General features: G+C 36.7%; 1 protein-coding gene across 1 annotated transcript; it reads right to left on the bottom strand.

Moving 5' to 3' along the window:
• Positions 1-6,095: 6,095 nt before the first annotated feature.
• Positions 6,096-23,127, bottom strand: LOC136802088 (uncharacterized). The gene is made up of 5 exons (XM_067058809.1): positions 22,549-23,127; positions 21,807-22,069; positions 9,994-10,092; positions 6,412-6,774; positions 6,096-6,108 (listed from the first exon to the last, which is right to left on the bottom strand). The coding sequence occupies exons 1-4, from the start codon at positions 23,043-23,045 to the stop codon at positions 6,551-6,553; spliced, it is 1,083 nt and encodes a 360-aa protein (XP_066914910.1). The 5' UTR covers positions 23,046-23,127; the 3' UTR covers positions 6,096-6,108; positions 6,412-6,550.
• Between the last annotated feature and the right edge of the window lie 3,601 nt (positions 23,128-26,728).

The following is a 26,728-nucleotide window of genomic DNA, read 5'->3' as shown; positions in this document are numbered from 1 at the left end:
AAAAAATCTGAAAAAACTAATGATAAAATCTCGAGAAAATGCCAAAAAACCAGTTTTTCCGGCATATTTCCGACATTTTCGGCCGGAAATGAATTTTTTCGAAAATCGGACTCCGTCACAATTTAGGTATTGACATTTTGCATCAGTGTGCAAAATTTCATGAAAAAATATAAAGTACAGCTCAAGAAATTCAAGAAATACCGTTTTTCCGGCGAAAATCGGCTGTTCCGGCGATTTTTAGAAAGTTCCGGCTTCAAATATCAATTTTATTGAAAATTGAAACATGCTTGATGGTGGGCATTGCTATTAATAATCTTTTTGAATGAAAAAACAACCAATTATACGGAAAAGTCTAAGGAAAATCCAGAAAAACGGCGATTTCCGGCATTTTCGGCCGGAAAAATTTTTTTCTCAAAAATCGGACTAGGCTATGTTTTGGGCATTGTTGATACGCATCTTTGAGCAAAAAATCAGAAAAAACTAATGATGAAATCTCGAGAAAATGCCGAAAAACCAGTTTTTCCAGCATATTTCCGCCATTTTTGGCCGGAAAAATTTTTTTTTCGAAAATCGTGCTCCGTCACATTTTGGGCATTGCCATTTTGCATCATTGTGCAAAAAATTAGAAAAAACTAATGAGCCAATCCCGAGAAAAGCTGGCAACAGACGAACAGACGAACGAACGAACGAACGAACGGACAAGGGTTAATTTAAAGGACTACCTTAGGTAGGTCCAAAAATATTTGAAAAACTTGTCTGTACAAAGTAGGTATAATTACAATGAAACGTGATGCAAAATGATCACATCGATCGAATACTTTTTAACTTAGCATAGACCACGTGACCAACACCTGTTAACAATTCATCATTCATCAATTCCAAAACCAACAAAATTTTAGAATATTGAAACTCCTCATCCTCAAGTCTCTTATTCAACCAATGGTTCAAAAACATGACCATACAAATTGGGAATAATTTTTCTTCGTTCAAAACTTTTAAAGCAGGTGGTAAAAATTGGTTACTCTGAATTAACAATTTTTTATATTCACCAATTTGGTTGGAAATGGTGGATCTAAAGTTACAGAACTGCATGCCAAGCCATTTGCTGAACAAATTCAATAAGCCATCCTGGTAATAGAGGTTCAAGTTACTATGAAGGTTCTTTGGGATATTTGATTTCTTGATATTAGCATAATCCAGCATTAAATGAAAAGGGAAAATCCCTGTGGTTGTGGAAATAACCAGGTTAAGTTCATCCTTGAGTAGATAGAGAAAGGAATCAACTAGACTGTACACTTTGAAGAAGAAAATATCGTCTAGATATTTACTGACATATTCTTGCAATATGTTAGACATGGATTCTAGAAGATTGAGTGAACTCTGATGGTGGTTGTTGGAATCCAAGGTAGGTATTGTCTGTAATTTTCTTTTCTTGTTTTCTGTTTGTGTAGCCATGCTCATAGCCAATGGTTTCGAGATCTTAATATCAGATTCAGTTTGAATGTGGGCATCCTTTGTTGCAATAGATGTCTGTGTACTTCTAGTGAGCATCACTTCATCAAGTTTCTTCCACATTTCTTGGTTATTCTTCTTTAAAATTAAATCTGGTGTATATTCTGCTGGCTGAATGTTGCCTTGTTTACGGCTAAATGAATCACTGCGAGATTTTCCTGGTATTTCAAATACACTTTTGTTGAGGTCTTCCAATGTTGGTATTAATACATGTTTGGATATATGGGACTTATCAGAAATGATCGCCTCCTTGGCATTTAATGCAGGTTGACCATCCTGTAGAAGAAAATCACTATGTTGTTTGTCCTGGTTTGTCAATACATTTACAGCAGCAAATAGTTCGGTTTTCACCAATAACTTCAGGTTCAAACTTCTCATTCAATATATCCCCCATATCAATTTTCAAAAATTGTGGTAACTTGTCTGTGATATCCATAGCTGACCATTCCTCAAAACAACTCCTGACAATCGCAATTTGCTCTTTGAAATTATAATAATTGAATACAACTAGGGTGGGGCGTCAAATGTCAAAGTCAGAAAATTCAAGATGTAGTGTTTTTTTATGAAAATTTAACCTATTGTGAGGCATTCTGCGCAATTTTTAAGGTCAGAAGTTCAAAATTGGCCGAACCCCCCTGGGGGTACTGATTCGCACTACAGGCAAAAATTGGAAAAAATGGCATTTTCTGGCCTTTTCAGGCCTGTAAATATGTCAAAACTATTGCAAATCTTATTTTTTTCACTTGCTGTACTAAATTTTATGAAGAAACAACAAAATAATCATATTGGATTGAAAATTGTGCCCATTAGAGCCCTAAAAGAGCCGTTTTAAGCCAATTTTGGGTAGCAAAATGCTTTTTAAGGCCAATTTTGCAAGCTCATAAACTTTAAACTTATCGATTCACATGCCTCAAATTTCCAGAGATGGAAGTCTTCAATAAAGTCTTTAAGCAAAATGAATTTCAAGTTTTTCACTTTTTTCAAAAAATCATAATGGCGTCTTCAAAAATCGCTTTTTAGCAAAAAAAAATCATATTTCTCAAAAAATAGCATTCTTTAAGGCAAGCTTCTACAAACTGAGTTTAAATGCTGACTGAAATTTTTTTTGCAGTGATAGTATACTGGAGATACTCCAGGGAAATCAAAATCATTTGCGTCTGGGATGGGTCTATGTCCGCCATTATGGAAATAAAATCCCTGCTAATAGCCATTTTTCAGGCCAAAAACCCAAATTTGGACTGAAAAAATCTCTAAAATGTCAATAGACATGAGTCCAAATTTTCTTGCAGTGAAAGTATTCTGGAAATACTACAGGAAAATCAAAGTCATCTGGGCTTGGGATTTGGGTATATCCACCATTTTGGAATGGAAATTCCTGCTAAAACGCAATATTTCAATCAAAAATCCAATTTTTGACTCAAAAAATCTTAAAAATGGCAATAGACATGAACCTAAAATCTTTTTGCAGTGATAGTCTTCTGGAAATACTCCAGGGAAATCAAAATTGTTTGGGTTTAGGATTTGGGTATATCCGCCATTATGGAATTGAAATATGTGTTAAAACTGGCTAAAATACAACGTTTCAAGCAAAAACCCCGTTTTTGAATAAAAATTGCTCTAAAATGACAATAGACATGGACCCAAATTTTTTTGAAGTGATAGTATTCTGTGAATATTCCTGGAAAAACAAAATCATTTCAGTCTGAGATTTGTTTACATCCACCCTTATGGAAATGAAATCTCTGTTAAAATGCTACATATTTCCATCCGATACATCATAATTGACTAAATATTTTGTATATTATATTAAGCAAAGAATGTGAATTTACAATCCTTGCCGGAAATGAATTTTTTCGAAAATCGGGCTCCGTCACAATTTAGGTATTGACATTTTGCATCAGTGTGCAAAATTTCATGAAAAAATATAAAGTACAGCTCAAGAAATTCAAGAAATACCGTTTTTCCGGCGAAAATCGGCTGTTCCGGCGATTTTTAGAAAGTTCCGGCTTCAAATATCAATTTTATTGAAAATTGAAACATGCTTGATGGTGGGCATTGCTATTAATAATCTTTTTGAATGAAAAAACAACCAATTATAAGGAAAAGTCTAAGGAAAATCCAGAAAAACGGCGATTTCCGGCATTTTCGGCCGGAAAAATTTTTTTCTCAAAAATCGGACTAGGCTATGTTTTGGGCATTGTTGATACGCATCTTTGAGCAAAAAATCAGAAAAAACTAATGATGAAATCTCGAGAAAATGCCGAAAAACCAGTTTTTCCAGCATATTTCCGCCATTTTTGGCCGGAAAAATTTTTTTTTCGAAAATCGTGCTCCGTCACATTTTGGGCATTGCCATTTTGCATCATTGTGCAAAAAATTAGAAAAAACTAATGAGCCAATCCCGAGAAAAGCTGGCAACAGACGAACAGACGAACGAACGAACGAACGAACGGACAAGGGTTAATTTAAAGGACTACCTTAGGTAGGTCCAAAAATATTTGAAAAACTTGTCTGTACAAAGTAGGTATAATTACAATGAAACGTGATGCAAAATGATCACATCGATCGAATACTTTTTAACTTAGCATAGACCACGTGACCAACACCTGTTAACAATTCATCATTCATCAATTCCAAAACCAACAAAATTTTAGAATATTGAAACTCCTCATCCTCAAGTCTCTTATTCAACCAATGGTTCAAAAACATGACCATACAAATTGGGAATAATTTTTCTTCGTTCAAAACTTTTAAAGCAGGTGGTAAAAATTGGTTACTCTGAATTAACAATTTTTTATATTCACCAATTTGGTTGGAAATGGTGGATCTAAAGTTACAGAACTGCATGCCAAGCCATTTGCTGAACAAATTCAATAAGCCATCCTGGTAATAGAGGTTCAAGTTACTATGAAGGTTCTTTGGGATATTTGATTTCTTGATATTAGCATAATCCAGCATTAAATGAAAAGGGAAAATCCCTGTGGTTGTGGAAATAACCAGGTTAAGTTCATCCTTGAGTAGATAGAGAAAGGAATCAACTAGACTGTACACTTTGAAGAAGAAAATATCGTCTAGATATTTACTGACATATTCTTGCAATATGTTAGACATGGATTCTAGAAGATTGAGTGAACTCTGATGGTGGTTGTTGGAATCCAAGGTAGGTATTGTCTGTAATTTTCTTTTCTTGTTTTCTGTTTGTGTAGCCATGCTCATAGCCAATGGTTTCGAGATCTTAATATCAGATTCAGTTTGAATGTGGGCATCCTTTGTTGCAATAGATGTCTGTGTACTTCTAGTGAGCATCACTTCATCAAGTTTCTTCCACATTTCTTGGTTATTCTTCTTTAAAATTAAATCTGGTGTATATTCTGCTGGCTGAATGTTGCCTTGTTTACGGCTAAATGAATCACTGCGAGATTTTCCTGGTATTTCAAATACACTTTTGTTGAGGTCTTCCAATGTTGGTATTAATACATGTTTGGATATATGGGACTTATCAGAAATGATCGCCTCCTTGGCATTTAATGCAGGTTGACCATCCTGTAGAAGAAAATCACTATGTTGTTTGTCCTGGTTTGTCAATACATTTACAGCAGCAAATAGTTCGGTTTTCACCAATAACTTCAGGTTCAAACTTCTCATTCAATATATCCCCCATATCAATTTTCAAAAATTGTGGTAACTTGTCTGTGATATCCATAGCTGACCATTCCTCAAAACAACTCCTGACAATCGCAATTTGCTCTTTGAAATTATAATAATTGAATACAAACAACATAAAATAACCCTTTCATATCATAAAAGTAAGATTCTGTTACGTTTACTGCTGTACCATTTAGACGTTCTGGAAAGACCAGTTTACAGCAATGACCATATTTGGAGAGGTTAAAATGTTTACGAGCAATATTTGGTGAAGCTACACTTGTATTCTTCAAGATATCCAAACCAAAGAACAGTATTCTTTTTAGATTCTCTTTCTTGATGATCAAATACCTCAATATTCGTTGACCAGTATTCATTTCTGACATCGATATCTTAGTTGAGGGCTGAGAAGCCATTATATTTATGCTTATCTAGAATAGATAATCAAAAGATTTTTTAAAATATAATAACAATAATTTGTGAGTTTATGTTCATTTCGTTTATGAAGGAGAATGTAAAAGTCTCAATATTTTTCCCTGTTTTCATGACATGACGTTTTTCATCAACGGTGACTATTTTGACATACTTAAATAAGCAAATAACATGCTGAGGGCCTTAAGAATGATGTAAGAAAATAGGAAACAAATGGCAAAAATAGTATAATGAAAACGCAGACAAAAACGTGAAGTGAAAAGAAGAGAGATTGATTGAAACCAGAAATTCTAATAAATTGATCAGAAGATTGTGAATAACAAAACAAAGCTTTCATCATAAACATTCTAACGCTACATCTAATCAGTTTAATCCAAATCCAAATTTGGAAAACCAGTTTTTACGTGAAAAATCAACAGTGCCATGCAAAGTTTTCGCATTAATGCAATTTTCCGCAGAATCTCCTAGTTTTCCTTCAAAATATTGTATCCCAGTGGATTCTTCTCAAAAATCTAAGCCCTGTATTCCCGGGGGGGGGGGGTACTACCCTTGTCGACCGACGGGGGTGCTCCGCTGAGGTTCGAAAAATGGACCCTACGTGGGACTCGAAATTTGCGAAAAAAGTGACCCTGAATGGGACTTAAATTGCAAAATTTTCTACTATTTCCCCAAATTTTCCAAAAATAGGCACCCTACGAGGGACTGATTTTTCTATTTTGGTGTTTTTGCGACCCTACCTGGGACTCGTGGAGGTTAAAAAAGGTACCCTGACCAGCGGAGCATCCCCGTAACCCATTTTGCCCTAGTACCCCCCCCCCGGGCCTGTATTCTGCCATATTAATCAACCTGCATCTGATCTGAATTTTCTTTTTTTTGTACCAACCTTTTGTGTAGGAAAATTGTGTCATATTACATTTTGGATAGATAGTGCACCATTGTATACAATCTTGACAATTTCCATTCAAGAATTAAATTGCTTAATTACAAGATCAATTGGTGCCCTGCAAATGGGACAGTTGTCGCCTCTCTGTTGCATAGTGTTAGCACATGATATGCAACAGCAAACATGACCAGTGTTTCCGTGAACAATGGTTGCATTTTTACGTCTGGAACAACAAATGACACATCTTTCTGATTCATCAAGATTTTCAATGTTGACATCATCATCATCGTCAACCAAAATCTCTAAATCAAATTATGTTTTATTAACAATTTGAGCATTTACCTCTCTATGCTCAGCTATGCTAGGCAAAGCATTCAGAGTTCCACAAATGATAATGACTTGAAATATAATATAATAGTTTCCACAATTTCAGTTCAGCTAGCTGATTAGTAATTTATTGAGAATTTTGAAATAAAGGGGCCTAAAGTTAAACAAGAAATTTGAATGATTTGAGTAATATATTTGGCTAAAATTGCTCAACTACACAAAATTATCAATAAGATTGATAAACATCCAAAAGAGTAGGTCAAAAGTCTATCTGTACCCCCCCCCCCTTCAAAACAAAAGGATTCCAAGTTCTTTTGAGTTGGATTTTCACCAGTGAAGTCTAAATTCATTTCTCACCTTGATATATTCTATAGCATCTAACTTTTTCCCTCCCCTTGTCTTGATTTAAAAGTCTACTCTCTAATTTTTTCCTAGACTGGATATCCAGACCGTAAACTATTTCACTGTCCAGCACTGTCTAGTTTTTTTAAGATCTGTCCAGCTGCATATGCGACTGCATGTAATTAGTCAGTACGCGCCTAGTCACTGAGCAGAATTTTTCGATGCGTGTGCATAATTTATGGAAAAAGCTGACATTGCAAGAAAAGATAAACAAATTAAAATGAAAACACAGGTTCATTTCTAAAACAAAATGGCTGATAGAAAGGAGCCTTTATGAATGTGGCTGAAGTTTGGATGTAGTTTAAAGTAGTTTTGAAAGGCTTTTGAGTTTGTAAAAGAGGATTTATGGGGCTCCCCCAGGGGCTGGCGTGACGCGTGAATGACCCTTTTTTCTGTCGTGAATACGTGAATTGGACTTTTTCAACGCGTGAATACGTGAATTGAGATATCCGCGTGAACGTGAAAATAAGATTTTACCAGCGTGAATTCGTGAATCGAGATTTTGAGCGTGAACGTGAAAAGCAAATTATTGTCTAAAACAAAACTGAATAAACCTAAATATGTAAAAATTTTTTGCTCGCTTCGCTCGCATAATCCTTTATATCATATTGACCTATTACCATTGTAAAGTTATTCAAAATAATCAAAACTGAAACAGAAACAAATATTTTTTACTTATTTTTCTAAGGGCGCATTTTGTGATGCAAATATTGCATCCAGCGAGAGTGTTTTGAGCCAAAACAGAAAAGTCTAAATGAGAAAATTTTCTTCGTCGGCGCTTATGATGGTCGTCTTTCTGTAATCGCTTATATATTGTTACTAAATGCAGTACATAAAATGATACCGCATGAACTTGGAAACAGTGAAGGGCATTTGATTCTTTGATAATTTACAAAAGTAGGTAGATAGTTCTAAAAATTTTTATATGATTGCATCATCGAACATTCAGAAAAATACTTTTGCGACGCCGCACCGTGTAAGGCAGGTACGTCACTCGCCGTACCAGATTTGTACCAGTAAATGGTCAGTGTTGAAAATAATCAAAGATTCTGAATAAATTTTTTGACCAAACAAGGCATATTATACCCTGAGTATCAGAGGTTAAGTTTTCAAAGAAAATAGTAACCTCTGAAGACAAATAATATAAATTTTATCGCGCATGTGTCAATCTAATCACTGTAGAAAAAATCAAAGATGAAGAGCAAATATTACCATATTAATGTCTAGCAGACTGTATCAGTGTGCAGTTTACTATTTACCAATTCCCCAGAAACCTCCAAGTGTAGTTGAAATGAGTTTATTTCGAAAGAAATCTTTTACATGATCCCCAAATGTATAACAGTAATTACTAAACTTTTAATTATGGAAATGTCACTTTAATTGAATCGAAATAATAGACAGACTTTATGTTATGATTCTCTATCACTGACTCTTTTTACAAAGCATTGATGACTTTTTGTAAGTTGTGTTTTCAACGACGGAAATAAAAATATCGACTATGACACTCATCCAAGATCTTGGATGGTCGTCATGGTTACTTTTGTCTTCGCTGATTGCGCGATGAATAGAATCTCGATTCGTCGGCACAGCGTAAATATATGATTTTGAGCTGTGCTTTTCACGGTAGGCATATTAGGGTAACAATAGTGTGTTAAGGCCGTTTTCTCAGCAATGAAAGAGTGAAAGTTGTCAAAAAATTTTCGCGCTCGCTTCGCTCGCTTTTTCCTTTCCACAGCTTTTCTTCAATGAGAGACAGGGGGTCAAACTTGGGAATTTGCGTCCTCTGGTTGTACCACCTCTTTGAAGCTCGCGATTTTCCAGACCATGAATTTGGGCCAAACCTCGATTTAAATTTATTCTCAGAATAAAACATATTTAGGGCCTGCGAGGAAGAAATTTGGGGGGAAACCTTAAAGCTAAGGCTTAACTTTGCACTTACCTCCCTTAAAAAGCAAATTCAGGCAGGGTTTATACCACCGTACGCCAGAGAGGTAGTTTTTTGTAACTTTGGCGTGATAGACGTGATAGAAAGACCTTAAACATTGCCCTATGAAAGCTCCAATAATTGTAAGAGGTCTTAAAAGGTCGATGCTGTCGAGAATAAGGTCAAAAAACTGCAGAAAACTTTATGTTGGCCATAAAAGGTCACAATCGTTTAACAAAATAATTAAAAGCAAAATCAGCGCGTGAACGTGAAAATGTTTTTTTTCGCACGTGAATACGTGAATTGGCAAAAAATTTTGCGTGAATACGTGAATTGAGGGTCGACTGGGGGGGCCTCATTTATGGTAAGTAATTATGTGTGTCTGGCTGGGTTTCCAAAGTTTTGAGATTCTGTCAACGAGGGTTCACTCGCAGATTGTGTGATTCAAACTGTACCATACTGTTTTAGTTGCACCAGACTTTAAAATTTTATGTTAAGGTAACTTCAGCCACATGTCTTAAACTAATTGTTTTTATTATCAATTTTTTTCCCATGAGCATTTTTATTAAATTTCTTTCATTCGTAACGGTTTTGCAATTTCTAGCATAGTGTATACATCTTATGAGAGAAAATTTTATTTGTAGTATAGTATATCTGATGATCGCACAAGGCGTGAAACTGACAGTAATAATATATGGATTTTAAATTTTAACAAATGAAAATATATGTTAAGGTAAGACTTTTTTTTCTGAAATTTTGAGTCTGGGGCTAATTTTTTCCCAACAGAGAAAAAGGAACACTTTTTTAAATCTTAAATTAAAAATACCATCAAAATAGGGACAACTACATAAGAACTTAAGCGAGTTACCAGTTGGGGGCTGATGAGGTCTAGAAGTAACTCTAGCAGATGGTGTATTATGTGCATAGGTTGCTCTCAGTCCTGGATCCATTGGAATATCTCCACCATCTAAAAAACAACAATCACATTATAAAAAACTGAACTGGCAAAGTATTGCAAAACAGCATCTAGTGGTTATCTTGATTACTTTGAGGTGCTTTCAACGCAAGGCATTGCTATATTTGGATTGTTTCAATTACTATTGACCAACAAAAGATCACAGCAGTGGCAAATTTGCTAAGCCTGCATTTAAGAATGTCAAGAAGTTGTGTTAGCTGTTTGAAAAAATTATTTTTGTATTTGTCTAAACACAGAATAATTGTGACACAAAGAGTGGGCATATAAGACAAAATGTTTTTGCGAAGCGAATTTATGAGCGAAGCAGTTTTGCTATAGTGTGCACGTACCTTTAACTTCTATCCCAAGCGAAAATTTGCAGAAATTTGCTATATAAATCACATCTTCAAAACGGTGATTTTGTTAAAATGACCTTGAACGGTTTTGCTTGAAACCACGAAAATTTTCTCGGTTTGATAGATAAGACTGCAAAAATGGCCGTTTTACTAGCCGTATTGTATAAGGGTTGCGAAGCGATCCAGACTCCACCTCAGTTCGCAAGTTGCTAGCAAAATAAGAGACACTCTAAAAATCCCTCTATGGAGACAGGGTCGTAAGATAAGAGCCTTACCTTAATGCCCCAAACACACCACATAATCCACGGAGGCACAACACCACCCACTGCCGCCCGCCGCGCATCGCTCTTTTTTTTCCTTCTAGTTATTCTAGTGTAAATGGTGCCTTAATAAAATCGAAGATATTAGTCGAACGTTCGAACATTTTTATTCGAATCACGAATCGTCTGTCGAAATCATCAAAACATAAAAATAAAACAAAAACAAAAATGTACAAAGATGGCTTGTTGGTTCTTTCTTGACAAATTCGACAAATTTGATTACCTCCGTACTTCTTTATCATAGAATATCCACTTGGTTTTGCAAGGTAAGTTTCGTTCATTAAAAGAGCACTCCCCGCCCGCCCTCGCGACTTGCAAAAACCTCTCATTAATTGACCTTATTTGATACTTGATACTTGCTGTTAAAAGTCAAGGGATGATGAAGATCCTTTCTGTCAACGTTCAAACTAATTTGTTTCCATTTAACAGCAAAATAAACACTTAAAACCGAAGAACCACTGGTTAGATTGCTTAGATGCGTGCCGCCCGCGCGGCGCGGCGGCAATTTGATCAAATTCAGATTCTAAGTCCGTGTTTCGGCTTCCGGTAATTTTGTTGCTGTACACTGCTAGGGTACACCATTTTAAAACAGCATTTTTCGCAGTCCTAGCTACCAAACCGAGAAAGTTTTCGTGGCTTCAAGCCAAACCATTCAAGGTCATTTTGATAAAATCATCGGTTTGAAGATGTGATTTATATAGCAAATTTTATAGCAAATTTTCGCTTGGGATAGAAGTTAAAGGTACGTGCACAATATAGCAAAACTGCTTCGCTCATAAATTCGCTTCGCAAAAATGGTGTACCCTAGCAGTGAACATCAAAATTTTACCGGAAGCCGAAACACGGACTACAATCAGAAATCTGAAGCACTGTGGGTCACAGTTGCCAATGACAATGTTATACCCGCGAAAGTTTCGAACAATTTTATTTCATTCAAAAAATATTTGGATTGCTGAATGTTGATTCTTGTGTTTGATTTGAAATCTAAACATCCAAGATATATGAAAGAAATTTGTTAACAAATTATTTACCTTGTGTATTTTACCATTCTTTTGTGTTTTTACTGACTATTTTTTTTTTACTTTTCTGTTTCTGATATTTGGTGCTTTTAATTATCTGTGTGATCTGTCTGTCTGAACTGAGATCACAACACAGTTAATTGTACTCAGTTACTTGCCTGTAGGCCTGTGGGGGTGGGTGGGTGGTAAGAATGAATTTTTTGTTTATACCCACTGACCACTTAGACTACGCATGTACCCTTTTTCACGTACTCTTTTGAAATAATGGCTGAAGTCTATGATGAAGCCAAAGATACATCATGGCAGGCAATGGTACGCAAAGCCCGATCAATCGGGCTTAATGTTGGCGCTGTATGTTCCACACTTGGGGATGGAAATTGCCTTTATAGAGCCATTGTTGAATGCCTTTCCATAACTGAAAGACCATATTGGGGCAGCCATTTGGATCTGCGGAATGAGGTTGTTAGTTTTGTTGATCATAATAGGCACTTAGACTTTGTTGAACAATGGGTCCTATCGAACGTAGATCAACCAGATGATGATGGACAAGTTGTAAGCTTAGATAATGTTATTCAGCGACAGTATCGTAATGCGGAGTATGGTTCGGAATTATTCATTCTAGCTGCTGCTAAAAAGCTTGGAATTATTATCTTCTGTACAAAATATAACAGCAACCGTGATTTTCAATACTTGACTTTTTGGCCTGAAAATATTCATCACCCAGCTACAGCTGGTAGAATGAATAGCGAAATCATCGAAAACTTTGATGGTCCAAAAATTATAATATCTCACAAATACAACCACTTCCAAAGTCTTTACTTTCTGAATGATGCAACATCATCAGCTAATCTTCTGCAGAGTACATCCACCCACCATGTCTTTAGTAAAAGTAGTTTGCTTAAGCATGGGGAAATACCCAAGGATCAAAGTATCATGCCCCGTAGGGATTCCAGAGAAGATCAAAGAGGACTCAAAAGAAAACATTCTACAACTGACGAGCATAATTATGCACGTCGGAAAAATGTAAGATTAGCAAATCAGGCTACATGTAGTAAGCAGACTGAAGAAGAGATTGATGATATTTTGAGGAGTATCTTTAAAGATAAAAGTTATGTGGAACGCAAAATTGCTGCTAGAAAATCTCACTGTGTTGATTTTGTTGTTGAGCCGACCGAAAGCCAACACCCATCCACAAATTTGCAGCATGGAAACCAAGAAGACACTGTTGAAGAAGCTGAACATCCACATATTGAAGGAAACCAAGAAGATACTGTTGAAGAGGTTGAACATCCACATATTGAAGGAAACCGAGAAATTACTGTTGATCAAATTGAACATTCACATATTCAAAGAGAGGTTCCGCTTCACTCAAATCCTGCTGTTGAAAGAGCAATTCAAGAATTCAATGATGCTGAGAGGCTGCACTCAGTGGAACATTGTATGAGTTGTTATGAGACTAGGCCTATTTATCATGTATTATCCGAGAAAGAAAAAAGGTTTCTCAATGGTAGATGTAAAAGATGCACAGATGAGATAAAAAAGAACAAATACAAGAAACACATCAATAGGTCGTTGATGTTCTCAGGATTGTATTCCCCAGTTGAAGATTGTTTCTTGGAAAATGGCATGCATTATCACAATAACCAACACTTCAAGGAAATTCCCCCTTTTCTTCAAAACCTGACATTTGTCGAAAGTCTTTTGATAAGAAAAATATCCATTGCCATTTATGTGCATTGTCTTAAGTATGGGATGTTAGCCTCCAAAGGTCATGCAGTAGCTATACCACATGACCTTAGAAAATTTACCAAACTACCACAACTGCCATCTGAAGTTGGTATTCTTCTTATAAGAGGTGGTAAAAACAGCTCAAAAGCATACATGGCTTGTAGGCAAAGAATTGAGCAGGCTTTGGTTGGTCTAATATTTGGTGTTCCAAAGTATGGTGAAAGTGCACCAAGACCAGGATTTACCCGCTATACAGGTAAAGACCATGTGTCTGGTATTGGGCTAAATGGGAGATTCTTTTTGTACCAGCCAAATCCATATTATTGGGATGTGGTAATTGATGTTGATCGTTTGATGCATATTCCAGAGAAAGAAGGAGAGCTAAAAGGTCTACCAGTTGTATCGACAGCAAATAATTTAGCTACTGAAGAGGAGGACTTAGGGCCTGGTCCAAAACAGTTTGATTCCCTGCAGGCTGAAGAAGAGTTGGTGACAACATCGGGATTTGCAGCCCAGCTAACAAACATTGATGTTGATGACAACATAAAGAATGCATTGAAACTATTTCTTGGAGAGAACAGTGGTGAAATAGAAAACATAATCAAACAAGGTGCTGTTGCTGATCTTGGGAACTTGAAGTCTGATAACAAAGAGAAGCCTCTCCCTGAAGGTTTTTTCACAATGGCTTATCCACATATTTTCATAAATGGAACGTGTGACATAACTATTCCATCAACAAGGGCTGTTGATTATGACATGTGGGTAGATCATATATATTTTTGCTCAGATAACCGTGTATCAGCTCATAGATTTTTGAAATTTCATCTTCTGAATATTGGACTCCGCAAGAAAGCTTTAAATCAAGGAAGCTTTTGTGTTAATCAGCAGGTTAATGAAAAACATCTTACCAGAGACGAACTATTAGAAAGACTTCAAGACAAAGATGACAGTATTCCAAACAAATTTATTTCAATGAGCTCAAATTTAGTCAATACTGATCCATACTGGAAGGAAAGAAAGCACGAACTTGACTCTTTGTGCTTTTTTAAGCTAAAAGAGGACAACGTATATCCATCCTATTTTGATACTTCATCCTGTGCTGAACACCACTGGGTACCACTTCATGATGTTATCATCAAATATCTTGCAAAGACATCAAGCGACAATATTCACACCATCAAAGAAAGATTTCAAACAGATGCACAATTTCGCCATCAAGTTATTTTACAAAATCAGCATATCATTACGACTTACTTTAATGCAAGACATTTGAATTATAAAGACACGGTTTTAAAAAGTCTTTTTCAATATGAAGATGATTGGAGCAGATATGAGTTTGCAAAGAGTCGGGGTGCCATTCACACACATGCGTTGTACTTTTCCAAATCTCATTATGATATTGTCAAATCCATATTGGACCAAGATACATCAGATCCCAATGTTGATATTGCAAGTGATATTGAACAATGGCTACAATCAACTGAATTGAACACAAACGAGACATTCTCGCCCCATTTTGTTTCAATGCACCCTGCTGGAGGAACAATTGATGTTAACGAAGAAACTGAAGAAAGAACCTGGCTTCCTAATAAGAATCTCTGGCCTAAGCCAGATGGAACGCTTGAGGAAAATGATCCAAATATTTTGAAGGATTGTCTGCTATGTAAAACTACCAACGACAGCTTGAACCGATTTCAGATGGGTGTTGTTAATAAAGTAATGGTTCACAAGTGCAGTAAGTATTGTTTGAGACGAAAAACTGTCACAACTAAGGAAAGGGATGAATCAGGAAAAAGAAAGAAAAAAGTTGTACGGTATTGCCGCCATCACTTTGGTGAATATGATGAAAGCACAAAACGCTCTGTTGGGAAAGAAACAAATCCTTTTAAACCACGCTTTATTGAAGGTAAAGTCCCGCGCTATGAAGGAAGAAATGATCACCCAAGGATGGTACAACATGTATTTTTACGTCCATTGTCATGGATGGGGCAATGTGACACACAAGCCATTGTTTCCAAAGATTTGTTAGCATTAATCAAATATATAACCGGTTATTGCTGTAAAGGGGCAGCCACAACAGCAGAACTGCATCAAATCTATCGGAACATTCTTGTTAAATCAGAGCCAAATATAACCATGAGATCAGTAGCGCAGAAGTTGATTTTGAAGACTGTTGGTATAGTTGACACACCCTCATCCAGTGCTGATTACATTAATGTGCGAGGTAAACTTTATCAATGTTCGAGAAGATTTAACAGGATAGGCTTGAGTGGTTTTCGTTTGTTTGACCCGAAAGGAAACAAAGATGGAGAAGTAACCAGAAAATCATCTCTTGATAAATTTTTAGGTGACTCACGAAGAACGCTTTACCCTAACATTTCACTTTATGATTGGGCAAAGATATGTACCTGCCCAAAAAGTAAATCATGTGGCAAAGATCATGTGCCTGTTTTTACTGGATGTCAAAGATTTTGGAAATGGCCTGTTTCTGAAAAATTTGCCAAAGAATTATTGATGAAATTTTCCCCAGGCACATGGAGAAATTGTTGAGGACTTAAAAGAGCCTTTCGAAACCTTCACAGAGTCATTTGCAAACTTTTTAGATAGCGAAAGCTGTCCAGAAGCAGTAATAATGATGTTGAAATTTGCCAAAATTGATTTTGATAAAGAAATGCTCAGAAAAAATAAGAACAAAAACGATGATAGACAAATAGATTTAGATACTGACAGCTTTCCATTTTCACAGTCTACACAAAATAGTCAGCAATCTTCTCAAGGATCAAATTTGGACTCATTTGGAAATGATTTATTGAGAGATATAGCTAGAAACCATAGGGTGCAAATGTCAAACGCCGAGGCTGATGAGCCTGTTCTTTATGCTGGTACAAATGATTTTGATTGGCATAAGCATGGGACGGATTGTCTAAACATTGATACGATTTCTGAAGACCAGTATCAGGAAATGAAAGACTGGCTCTCGCAAGTTTCTGGTGCGGCATCTCTTGAGTTTGAAAGATCGAGTCGGCTGTGTACGCTCCCAGACGTCGACCCCAAGCTTGTGAACGAACTTCAAATGACGATTGTCTATTTCAATCTAAAAACCTTACTGCAATATGCTAGAGGGAATATTGACATTAGTTATGACAATTGTAAACGCTTGGTTGTCCAGGGTTGTGCAGGTACAGGGAAAAGCCAAGTCATCAAGATTCTTACTAGAATGGTCAGGAGAATGTTTCAATCTAACCGTTCTGTTTTGAATGTTGCACCAACTGGGGCTGCAGCTGTACTTCTACCTGATGGCGGTACTATTCATTCGGCTGTTCATATTCCTCGAAATACAGGTTCGAACACTGCAACTTTAGTTGACAAGCCCATGTCTGCTGGTAAGTACAAAGAGCTAAAGGATCTTACTCTTGATGAAAATGAACATCTCTCGCTGATGTGTATTAATGCTGATGAAAGAGGAATGGTAGGAGAATACGTACTTGCTTGGTTTCATCACAGGTTTATGGAGCTTTCTATTCGTTTGTTAAAAAGAGAAGGTGTCATCCCATTTGGTTGTATCCCAGCGTTTAATTTTTTTGGAGATATATTTCAACTAGGGGCTATTGGTTCAAGCAATTTAGGTGATCCGATTGTAGATTCTACTACTCCAATAGAAGCTGCTGGTAATTTAGTTTATAGTAATTTTCAAGATGTTATAGTTTTAGAGGAGATTATGAGACAAAAGCCTGATCAGATGGCTTTGTTAAAAAGACTTGATAATTTACGGACTGGAAATGTTACAAGGAAAGACTGGGAGGAAATCAATGCTCGAAGCCATAATTCATTGTGCGAAGAAGAGAAGAGAAATTTTGACAGTGAAGTATCGAACGTTATTTGTCTCACTGAAACATGGAAAGAAGCAAGGATGTATAATAAAAATGCGTTGAATAGCAAGTATGTGAATGGGAATCGTGCTGTGTCTGCCGAAATAATTTCCACTGGTGTAGGAAAACATCATTCCAAAGAAAAAGAATCTATGGGTCAAATCCCAAATGTGAGCATTGTTGCTGCTGGCTGTCGGGTCATTCTTACTAAGAATCAAGGTAGTCTTACTAGGCTCGGTTTAAATAATGGAGCACTGGGTACTGTGGTTAGCATCGTGTACAAAGAGGGTGTAAAACCCCCTGCCTTCCCAGAAGTTATAATTGTTGATTTCCCTAAATACAAAGGTCCACAGTGGCACCCGGACCATCCCACATGGGTGCCGATACCCTTGAATAAAGTTTTTTGCGATGCAAAATGCTGTCATCGTGAAGGATTTCCTTTGATTACTGGTTATGCATTAACAATAACAAAAAGCCAAGGTATGACAATAGGAAGAAACCAACAGATCTCCAATGTAATTATAAAACTGTCACCAGAAATAGGGATGGAAGCAAAAAACTATGGAACTGCATATACCGCATTCTCGCGTGTAACCGAAGATGCCGATTGGTGTATCGCTGAACCCATACCATTTGAACGTCTAGAGTATCTCAACAGACATCCTAAGAGGAAAGTTAGACAAGTTGAAGAGAAACGCCTTAAATCACTTTCTGAAAAAACGATTCGTGAAAATCCATGCTCAATCGAACAGTACCTCCTCTTGATCCAGGAAATTGACACCTTTTGTGATGATGGTATTCAAGATTCTCGATGCTACAAACATGCTGATCAATGTCGTTGTGTCCTGCATTCCTTCGATCAATGAATTTAACATGTCTTATTGGATCAAACTAGCAGACAAATCACAATGTGTAGTTTAGTAGGAAATTTATGTTCCTTAGAATTACTAAATGTGTACCTCCTGGAAGCGTTTTTACTCTGGTAAAAATAACATCATTAATACGTAATGCAACCCATTCTCAATATACCGGAGTGGAATGCTTTGAGGGAGGTAACTCACCTAAGCCCTGTCCAAAGTCTGGGAATGCAATCGCATACTTGTGTATTGTAAAGCAGGATGGACTCCCTCAAACAATTCCACATTGACTTCATGTTTTTAAATGGGTTACTAAGTTTTGTGTACATGCTAAACTCCCAAGTAAGTAAACTTTTTGATACCATGTGGAAACCAGCGTACTTTAATGAGAGCCCTTAAAAAATAGTTTCCATATGGTAGCATAAAGAAATTACAAAATTTAAAAAGCGAATTAACTCTTGTGGCAAGGGTTCCATCTTAAGTTAAACTTTTGAGAATGTTGTATTAAGTATTTCCCCTGTACTAAGGTTGGTAATTTAAGGACCAGGACCATGCTTGTTATCTATTGTTTTTCTATTTCGTTTCAGTATAAATATTTAAATAAAACACTATGGCTTCACCTATGGATACACATGAACTTAGTCTGTCAGCCTCCTCTGATATCGATAACGAGGAAACAGCAGTGCCTAAAAACACCCTGAGGAATCGCCGTCGCCGGAAGAAACGGGCTGAACGCCTCCACGAACTCGAGGAGAAAGTGGAGAACCTACAGCAAAAACTCCAATTTACTATGATAGACGCGCGCAACAAGTTAAGAGAGCAGCAAATAAGCAAAAACAGCAACGACCGCACCAACGACCGCCGACAACGCCCCAACGACCGCCGACAACGCCCCAACGACCGCCGACAACGCCCAAACGACCGCCGACAACGTCCCGACGACCGCCGACAACGCCCCGACGACCGCCGACAACGACCCAACGACCGCCGACAACGCTCTAACGACCGCCGACAACGCTCCAACGACCGCCGACAACGCCCCGACGACCGCCGACAACGCCCCAACGACCGTCGACACCACCCCTACGAAGACCGCTCACACCGTTCTTACGACGACCGCTCACACCGCCCCTACCACGACTCCCGCCACCGCACTTACCATGACCGCCGAGACCGCCCATACCATGATCATCACACATACAACATTACGTTACGTTTATCTCATTAACTTTATTCATTTTTTTATCACTTTTATAAATTCAATCGTGCGTCTCAAAAACTAATTTAGTCCCTATCACCAAGCGGTCCCAGTAAAATTTTTGGTAGAAATTTTTGATCGGTTATTTCATGTTTTTTTTAATAATCTAATAAATAGAAATCTAATTCTAATCACTCATAAGCGTTAATCTGTATTGTGGTTTTATAATAAGAAGTAGTCAAGTTCTGATTATGGTTTTAATTATATATTTATCGTTGGATTTTTACTTAGAAATAAATTATGCTATTTATTGCGCGCGTCTATCATAGTCATTTATAATTTTTGCTGTAGGTTCTCCACCTTCTCCTCGAGTTCGTGGAGGCGTTCAGCCCGTTTCTTCCGGCGACGGCGATTCCTCAGGGTGTTTTTAGGCACTGTTATATCCTCGTTATCGATATCTAAAGTTATAAAGTCTAAAATTTCGCTATTTCTTTCTTTGTTATCATTTCAGATAGAAGATAGCAAAAAGAAAAGATATCGTTCCGATTTACACTTTTTTTGTCAGCTTTGTTTTTCAATGCTAATAGTTCTGTTCAATGTAATAAATTTATTCAAGTAATAAATTATTAATTTCATTGTTATATTTCTGCTTCAGGATACTTATATAGTTACTATCACGATTAACCTATTTACAGATATTGTTAAATTATATTCCCGGAGCTGGAGGTTCTAAATTATTTAATTTGTATTCGAGTGAGATTACCAACCTCTTCAAGCTGTTAAGACATTCGAATAATACAAGTTCGATTTAAAGATAGTCCGCTGTGCAGAATTTTACCAAAAAAGGTAAAGAATCTCTTAGAAACTGTCGAAGAATAAAGAATGCCTCTAAAAAAACCTTTTTGAATCGATATTCCTAAATTACAAGTCCTGATCATTATTTTTCACACACAACGACACTCACCTTGGGTACTTTCCGTGGGCTTTTGGATTTATTAAAAGTTTAATAAAATTCTCTATTTATTTTTATAAATAAAATTTCAAAATGCAAAATATTGATAAATTTGTACAAATCTTTAAATTGTTCATATAGTCTATTTATTTATTTATTATATATTCTCAATAAAAGTGAAAGACAAAATAACTTAATGAAATACGAACACAAAATATCCGGTGTGCATAATACCTTTTTCGAGAGTTGGCAACGAAACGATCCCGTAGCGAACTAACATGACTCGCAAAATCGAGAACAACAAATCTTTTGCTGCCGATATTCAAGAGAAGTTTCAGCCATGTTTCAAATTATCTTCTTATTAACGCTGAAAATAAATTTAAATAGTTTTCTTTATTTTGCTAGCAACTTGCGAATTGAGGTGGAGTCTGGATCGCTTCGCAACCCTTATACAATACGGCTAGTTGCGAAGCGAATTTATGAGCGAAGCAGTTTTGCTATATTGTGCACGTACCTTTAACTTCTATCCCAAGCGAAAATTTGCCATAAAATTTGCTATATAAATCACATCTTCAAACCGATGATTTTATCAAAATGACCTTGAATGGTTTGGCTTGAAGCTACGAAAACTTTCTCGGTTTGGTAGCTAGGACTGCGAAAAATGCCGTTTTAAAATGGTGTACCCTAGCAGTGAACAGCAACAAAATTACCGGAAGCCGAAACACGGACTTATAATCTGAAGTTGATCAAATTGCCGCGCGGGCGGCATGCATCTAAGCAATCTAAGCAGTGGTTCTTCGGTTTTAAATGTTTATTTTGCTGTTAAATGGAAAAAAATTAGTTTGAACGGTGACAGAAAGGATCTTCATCATCCCTTGACTTTTAACAGCAAGTATCAAGTATCAAATAAAGTCAATCAATGAGGAGAGGTTTTTGCAAGTCACGCGGGCGGGAGGAGTGCTCTTTTAGTTAACGAAACTTACCTTGCAAAACCAAGTAGATATTCTATGATAAAGAAGTACGGGGTACGGACGTAATCAAATTTGTTGAATTTGTCAAGAAATAAATCAAAAATGCCCAAGAACCAACAAGTCATCTTTGTACGTTTTTGTTTTTGTTTTATGTTTTGATGATTTCGAATAAAAATGTTCGATCGTTCGATTTTATTAAGGCACCATTTACACTAGAATAACTAGAAGGAAAAAAGAGCGATGCACAGGCGGCGCGCGGTGGGTGTTGTACCGCCGTGGATTATGTGGTGTGTTTGGGGCATTAAGGCTCTTACGACCCTCCTGTCTCTAAAGCGGCTTTATGAGAGGGATTTTTAGAGTTCTCTTATTTTGCTAGCAACTTGCGAATTGAGGTGGAGTCTGGATCGCTTCGCAACCCTTATACAATACGGCTAGTTATAAGGTAATTCAACTGACCATTATGTAGGGCCGGAGATATACACTCATGACAAATATCATAACCGCAATCAAAACAATGGTAAGGTCTTCCCCTATTTGGTTCAGGGTTTTCTGTAGTAAATTGTTTTCTGCATTCACGACAGCTCCAACTACCATTTTGTCCATAGACTTTCATTGGATCTGTTAAATGAACTGGATGTTCATGTTGAGGAGTTTTCCGTTCCGCTAAAGAATCAACACAGCAGTCAAACTCACAAAGAGCACAATGCCAAGAGAATCTCCTGAAAATGAAAAATAAATTGTCTTTCATTAACTTTTAATAATACTCACAATGAGAATCAGAACAGCAGTCAAATTTACAAAGTGCACAGTGCCATGAGAATTTCCTGAAACAGAAAAATGTTTCACACAACCAAAACAGCTCACTAACCAGAAAAGTGTATTTGTTTTTGTACTCTTAAAAAGAACTGAACTCAATTTCAAGGGAAAACATTTTTAAATTAATATTAATTATTGACTGTAGCTGTAGGTTCAATCTCAAAATAAGTGTCTTAGAAAATGTATGAAAAGTATTGTAATAAAGCGCTGCTAATAAGCATTCAATAAAAAGAAAATGGCTGTAATCTAAATCTCAAAAATTGGACACAACTTTGATAATTTTGAGATTGAGCCCTTAGGTGTGGTGATGGTTGAAGACAAAATGAAATAGTAAGAGATCAACACTGAACCTTTCAGTCCTAATCAGAAACCAAAAACTTACGATCCAATTTCAGTTCCATGTCGTTTACAGCAATCACAAGCCCACCAGCCCGGTGCATTATCATAAAGTTTTGCGGCATCAACAGGTTTCAATGGATGTTGATGGATAGGAAGATTCTGTCCTTGGACACACCGATCACAAATATCAAATTGATCATGGAAACAATGATATGCCAATTCTGGTCCTCTGGTTACATCACAACCATCACAGCGCCATTGTCCATGGTACTGAGGGTATACATTTTTCATGTTCGCCCTGTACAACTGATGTGAAGGGTGTCTTAAATGTCTTATAGGGAGTGCACAATTAATGCAAAGATCAAATTGACAGGGTTGACAATGATATGGTTTCTCACCATTTGTTTTATCCAACTCACAATTATCACATTTCCAAGATCCATTGTATTGTGGATAGATTTTTATCCCTTCTGTCAGTTCCAAAGGATGCTCATGGGTGGGGTAGTTTATTAAACGAGGTATTTGCTGCATTTCAGACATGATTTTTAAAAGATCTTATAACATTTTCAATAAATTTCTAATCATCTCAGATACTAAAATAAAACAAAAATTTTGCCTATTAGAGCAGAGATTAGTTTCAAATTTAATTGACTATTGGGAAAATTAACTTTTTTAAATGATTATTACTATGGCGCGCCGTTGCGGAAAAAAATAAAAAAAAAGATTTTTTTGAAAAAAAAAATTTTTTGATGTAAAAAAAAAACTTTTTGATGTAAAAAAAAACTTTTTGATGTAAAAAAAAAACTTTTTTATGTAAAAAAGAAATTTTTGATGTAAAAAAAACTTTAATGTCAGAAAAATAAAAGTTTTATAAGAATAATAAAAAAACAGCTGGAAAAAAATCTACCATGCTTAAAAACGGAAAAAAAGTAAACATACAATATCGACTATGCTTTCAGCTTGGTGGCTGGCTCGCCTCCGCCTAGTTGGCCCGGGCCATTTGGCCTACTATATGGCCCACGTTTTGGCTGCTTGCTGATTTTGCTGAATAAGCAGTTTTTAAAAAAGCGAGTAAGAGTCGATCGTCGATATAAGGGGAAAATTACGAAATTTATTATAGACCCGTGCGGCCCGGCAATCACCCTTACGGGGAAGGTCTTGCGCTGTATTAATTGTTAAAAAAGTCCAGACCGATTTAAGGCAAAATTTAATCAGGCGCTGTGTCTTCAATTTTGATGCTACGTCTTAGATATTTTGCAGGCTTGTTTTCCATCCGGTAGAGATGCCTAACAGAAAGTTTGACCGGCTAAAAACGCCGTACGGCCCGGAAATCGTCCTTACGGGGACGTCCTGCCTGCAGCGTACCTTTCGCGGCCCGGTGACCGGTGACCGGTGACGGTGGAGTGATGAAATTTGGGATGCTTTCCTCCTTCGATATGCTTGACGTCTCCAGAAAGTTTCAAGTCGTGAAACCCACCCAGTCTGGTGCTATTGGAGGGGGTCATTTACGGTCCCGTACGAGTCCTTTGGTCCTTTACGGTCCCCGTAGCGCCCTTCCGTCAACTTTTCAGGACTTCGGACCTATTTTTTCTGAATCTACACCTAAAAAAACATGAAATATCAAAACCTGGATAAAGATTCCAATAGTGTCCCTGACCCGATTCGAACTGGGGATCGCTAGTGCGTGAACCGGGCGCCCTATACCACTGGGCCAACTTCAAGCCGTACGCTGCGAAAGCTTCTCAGGGATGTCATTCCTTCGCTAGCTTACGATACTAGGCGAGCTTTTATGTTTGTGTTCTGTAAAATAGTTAGGTGATATTCATAGTCGATATATTCGCTCTCCGAAAACAAAAGTAGATTTTTTTTGCAACATTTTTTTTTGCATCATTTTTTTTAACATTTTTTTTTTTACATCTTTTTTTTTTACATTTTTTTTTTTAACATCTTTTTTTTTTTTTTGGATAAATTTTTTTTTTTTACATAAAATTTTTTTTATTTTTTTCCGCAACGGCGCCCCATATACTACCGTAGCTTTAGGCTTCTGCTCATCCTCTAGCGAAAAAGTTTCTTATAGAGGCTGCTTAATAGTCAGTAAATCCTCTTTCCCACAAAATGCCGCTTCTCGCCGAAATTCGGCGAGAGGGCTATTTTTGCTGGCGAGTGCTTATGATGATTAATTTGCAAATGTACTCTACCTGTTACGAAGTAGCATAGCTTTCGCTGTTCAAATTCAAGATGGCCGTCGAAGCGGGAAGTGGTTTTCGTCAAGCTCGAATACTTGTTTTTGATTTGGGGTAGTTTGCTTAAGACGAAAGAAGTTTTGTTAATACAATTACAAGTTTTAGAGTATATAATATGTGTACCAAGAAAAAAATTACCATCTAGAACATTTGTTATCAAGCTTATAATGTGGAATTTTGATTTGTTTTGGTGGACATTTTGTTCGTTTTGAACGAATGTAGAAAAGATACAGTAACAGGTCGTGACAGGTATGTGGTTATTTTAGAAGCTTATGATAGGGAAAGATTGTTGTTGTAAGTATCTAATAGTAATATTATTTTGTGGCTTTATCTCTTTCCAGAGAGCCTTCTTCCCTTTTACTTTGTGTCTACTTAAAGTTGTTTGAAAAAGTGCAGCAGCAGATTCTGTTATTCTTTGTTTTGTTAAACTTTGACAGGGATGACGGGAAGAATGTTGGAATCAGTTTTATTGATGAAACCCAATATGTGTCATTTAACTAACCTAAAGAGGTTCTTTAGAAACAAATAGTTATAGTGAAATTTTCTTTCGAAGTTTTTGAGAAATTCAAATTCGTTGACTCAAAGCTCTAATATCAAAACATTCGAAAATAAAAAAACATTCGAAAATAGAAAAAAATCATTCGAAAAGGCGTGCCTGTGGCAAAATGGAATCCGTCTGACACTGGAATGTTTTCGCTTTGGTTTCTTTTGTTTATATTTTAACTCGCATTCGAGTTCCCATAAAAACTTAGCAACTCGCCAAATAGCACGAGTCGGCCACCATAAGAGCCACCGTAGCGGGAAACTAATCCATACACTATTAAGCAGACCTATAGGAAGTATAGGTCTGCGAATCAGACTACCGTAGCTTGGTCTGATGCTGACATCCCTCATTTAATTCCATCACTACCGTGGCCCACAAGTGCAAAGAGAATCTTTTTTTGCTTGGGGGGATCTTTTTTCGCTTGGGGGAATCTTTTTATTTGAGGGGAAATCTTTTTTTTGAGGAGGAATTATTTTTTTTTGAGGGGAAATTATTTTTTTCGAGCGGGAATTATTTCTTTTCGAGGGGAATTTTTTTTTTATTAGAGAATCTTTTTTTTTTTATTTGGGGAATAATTTTTTTTAAGGGGGAATTTTTTTTCTTTCGGGGAATCTTTTTTCTTTTGGGAATTTTTTTTTTTTCGAGGGAGAATATTTTTTGGATTCTTTTTTTCGTGCACGTGTTTCATACATGTTTTTGGACCTCGCGTCAATGGCCACCCGGCCTTTTGAGGGTCGGCTATAGGCTCTAGGAGGAAAGACCGCTGGTGTACACCTCGGATAGGCCCCTCGGTCAGTCAAGAACACCTTCAAATTAGCCTATCATAGGCTGATTAGCCTATCATAGGCTATTTAGACTATTTTATATAGGCTATTTAGCCGAAAATCGATAAAAACCTCGATTTCTGACGAAATATAAATAGTCGCGTCTATTTTTCACCATTACTTCATTGCCCAAAGCCAAAAGAATCTTTTTCACTTAAACTGATATGACATTCAATTTTGGAAACAGAAATATATAAATAAATCTATTATCCATCGGCTAACTAACCGATCATAGGCTAATTTTCCTATAATGAAGTGCCGTGTGCAAAAGTACATGTTTGTTTTTCTTCTTTTTTTCTCTCTAAAAAGCCCGATTTTCTTACCCTGTGCATGCAGTACCCAAAAAGTGGAATATATCCTAAACCAAAATTGATCCAAAGTCAAAATTTGTCATGAGCATTTCTCTGACAATGAGAAACCATGTATTCCTTAGGGAAGACGCGACTATTTATATTTCGTCAGAAATCGAGGTTTTTATCGATTTTCGGCTAAATAGCCTATATAAAATAGTCTAAATAGCCTATGATAGGCTAATCAGCCTATGATAGGCTAATTTGAAGGTGTTCTTGACTGTCGGTGAAATGCCGCGGTCTTCCCTCCAGGGCAAAGCAG

This window comes from Clytia hemisphaerica, unplaced genomic scaffold (assembly GCF_902728285.1).
Source record: "Clytia hemisphaerica strain Z4C2 unplaced genomic scaffold, Clytia hemisphaerica genome assembly, whole genome shotgun sequence".
Lineage (NCBI taxonomy): Eukaryota > Metazoa > Cnidaria > Hydrozoa > Leptothecata > Clytiidae > Clytia > Clytia hemisphaerica.
The sequence above is the reverse complement of the archived record's forward strand: the minus strand, read 5'-3'. Positions and strand labels throughout refer to the sequence as shown.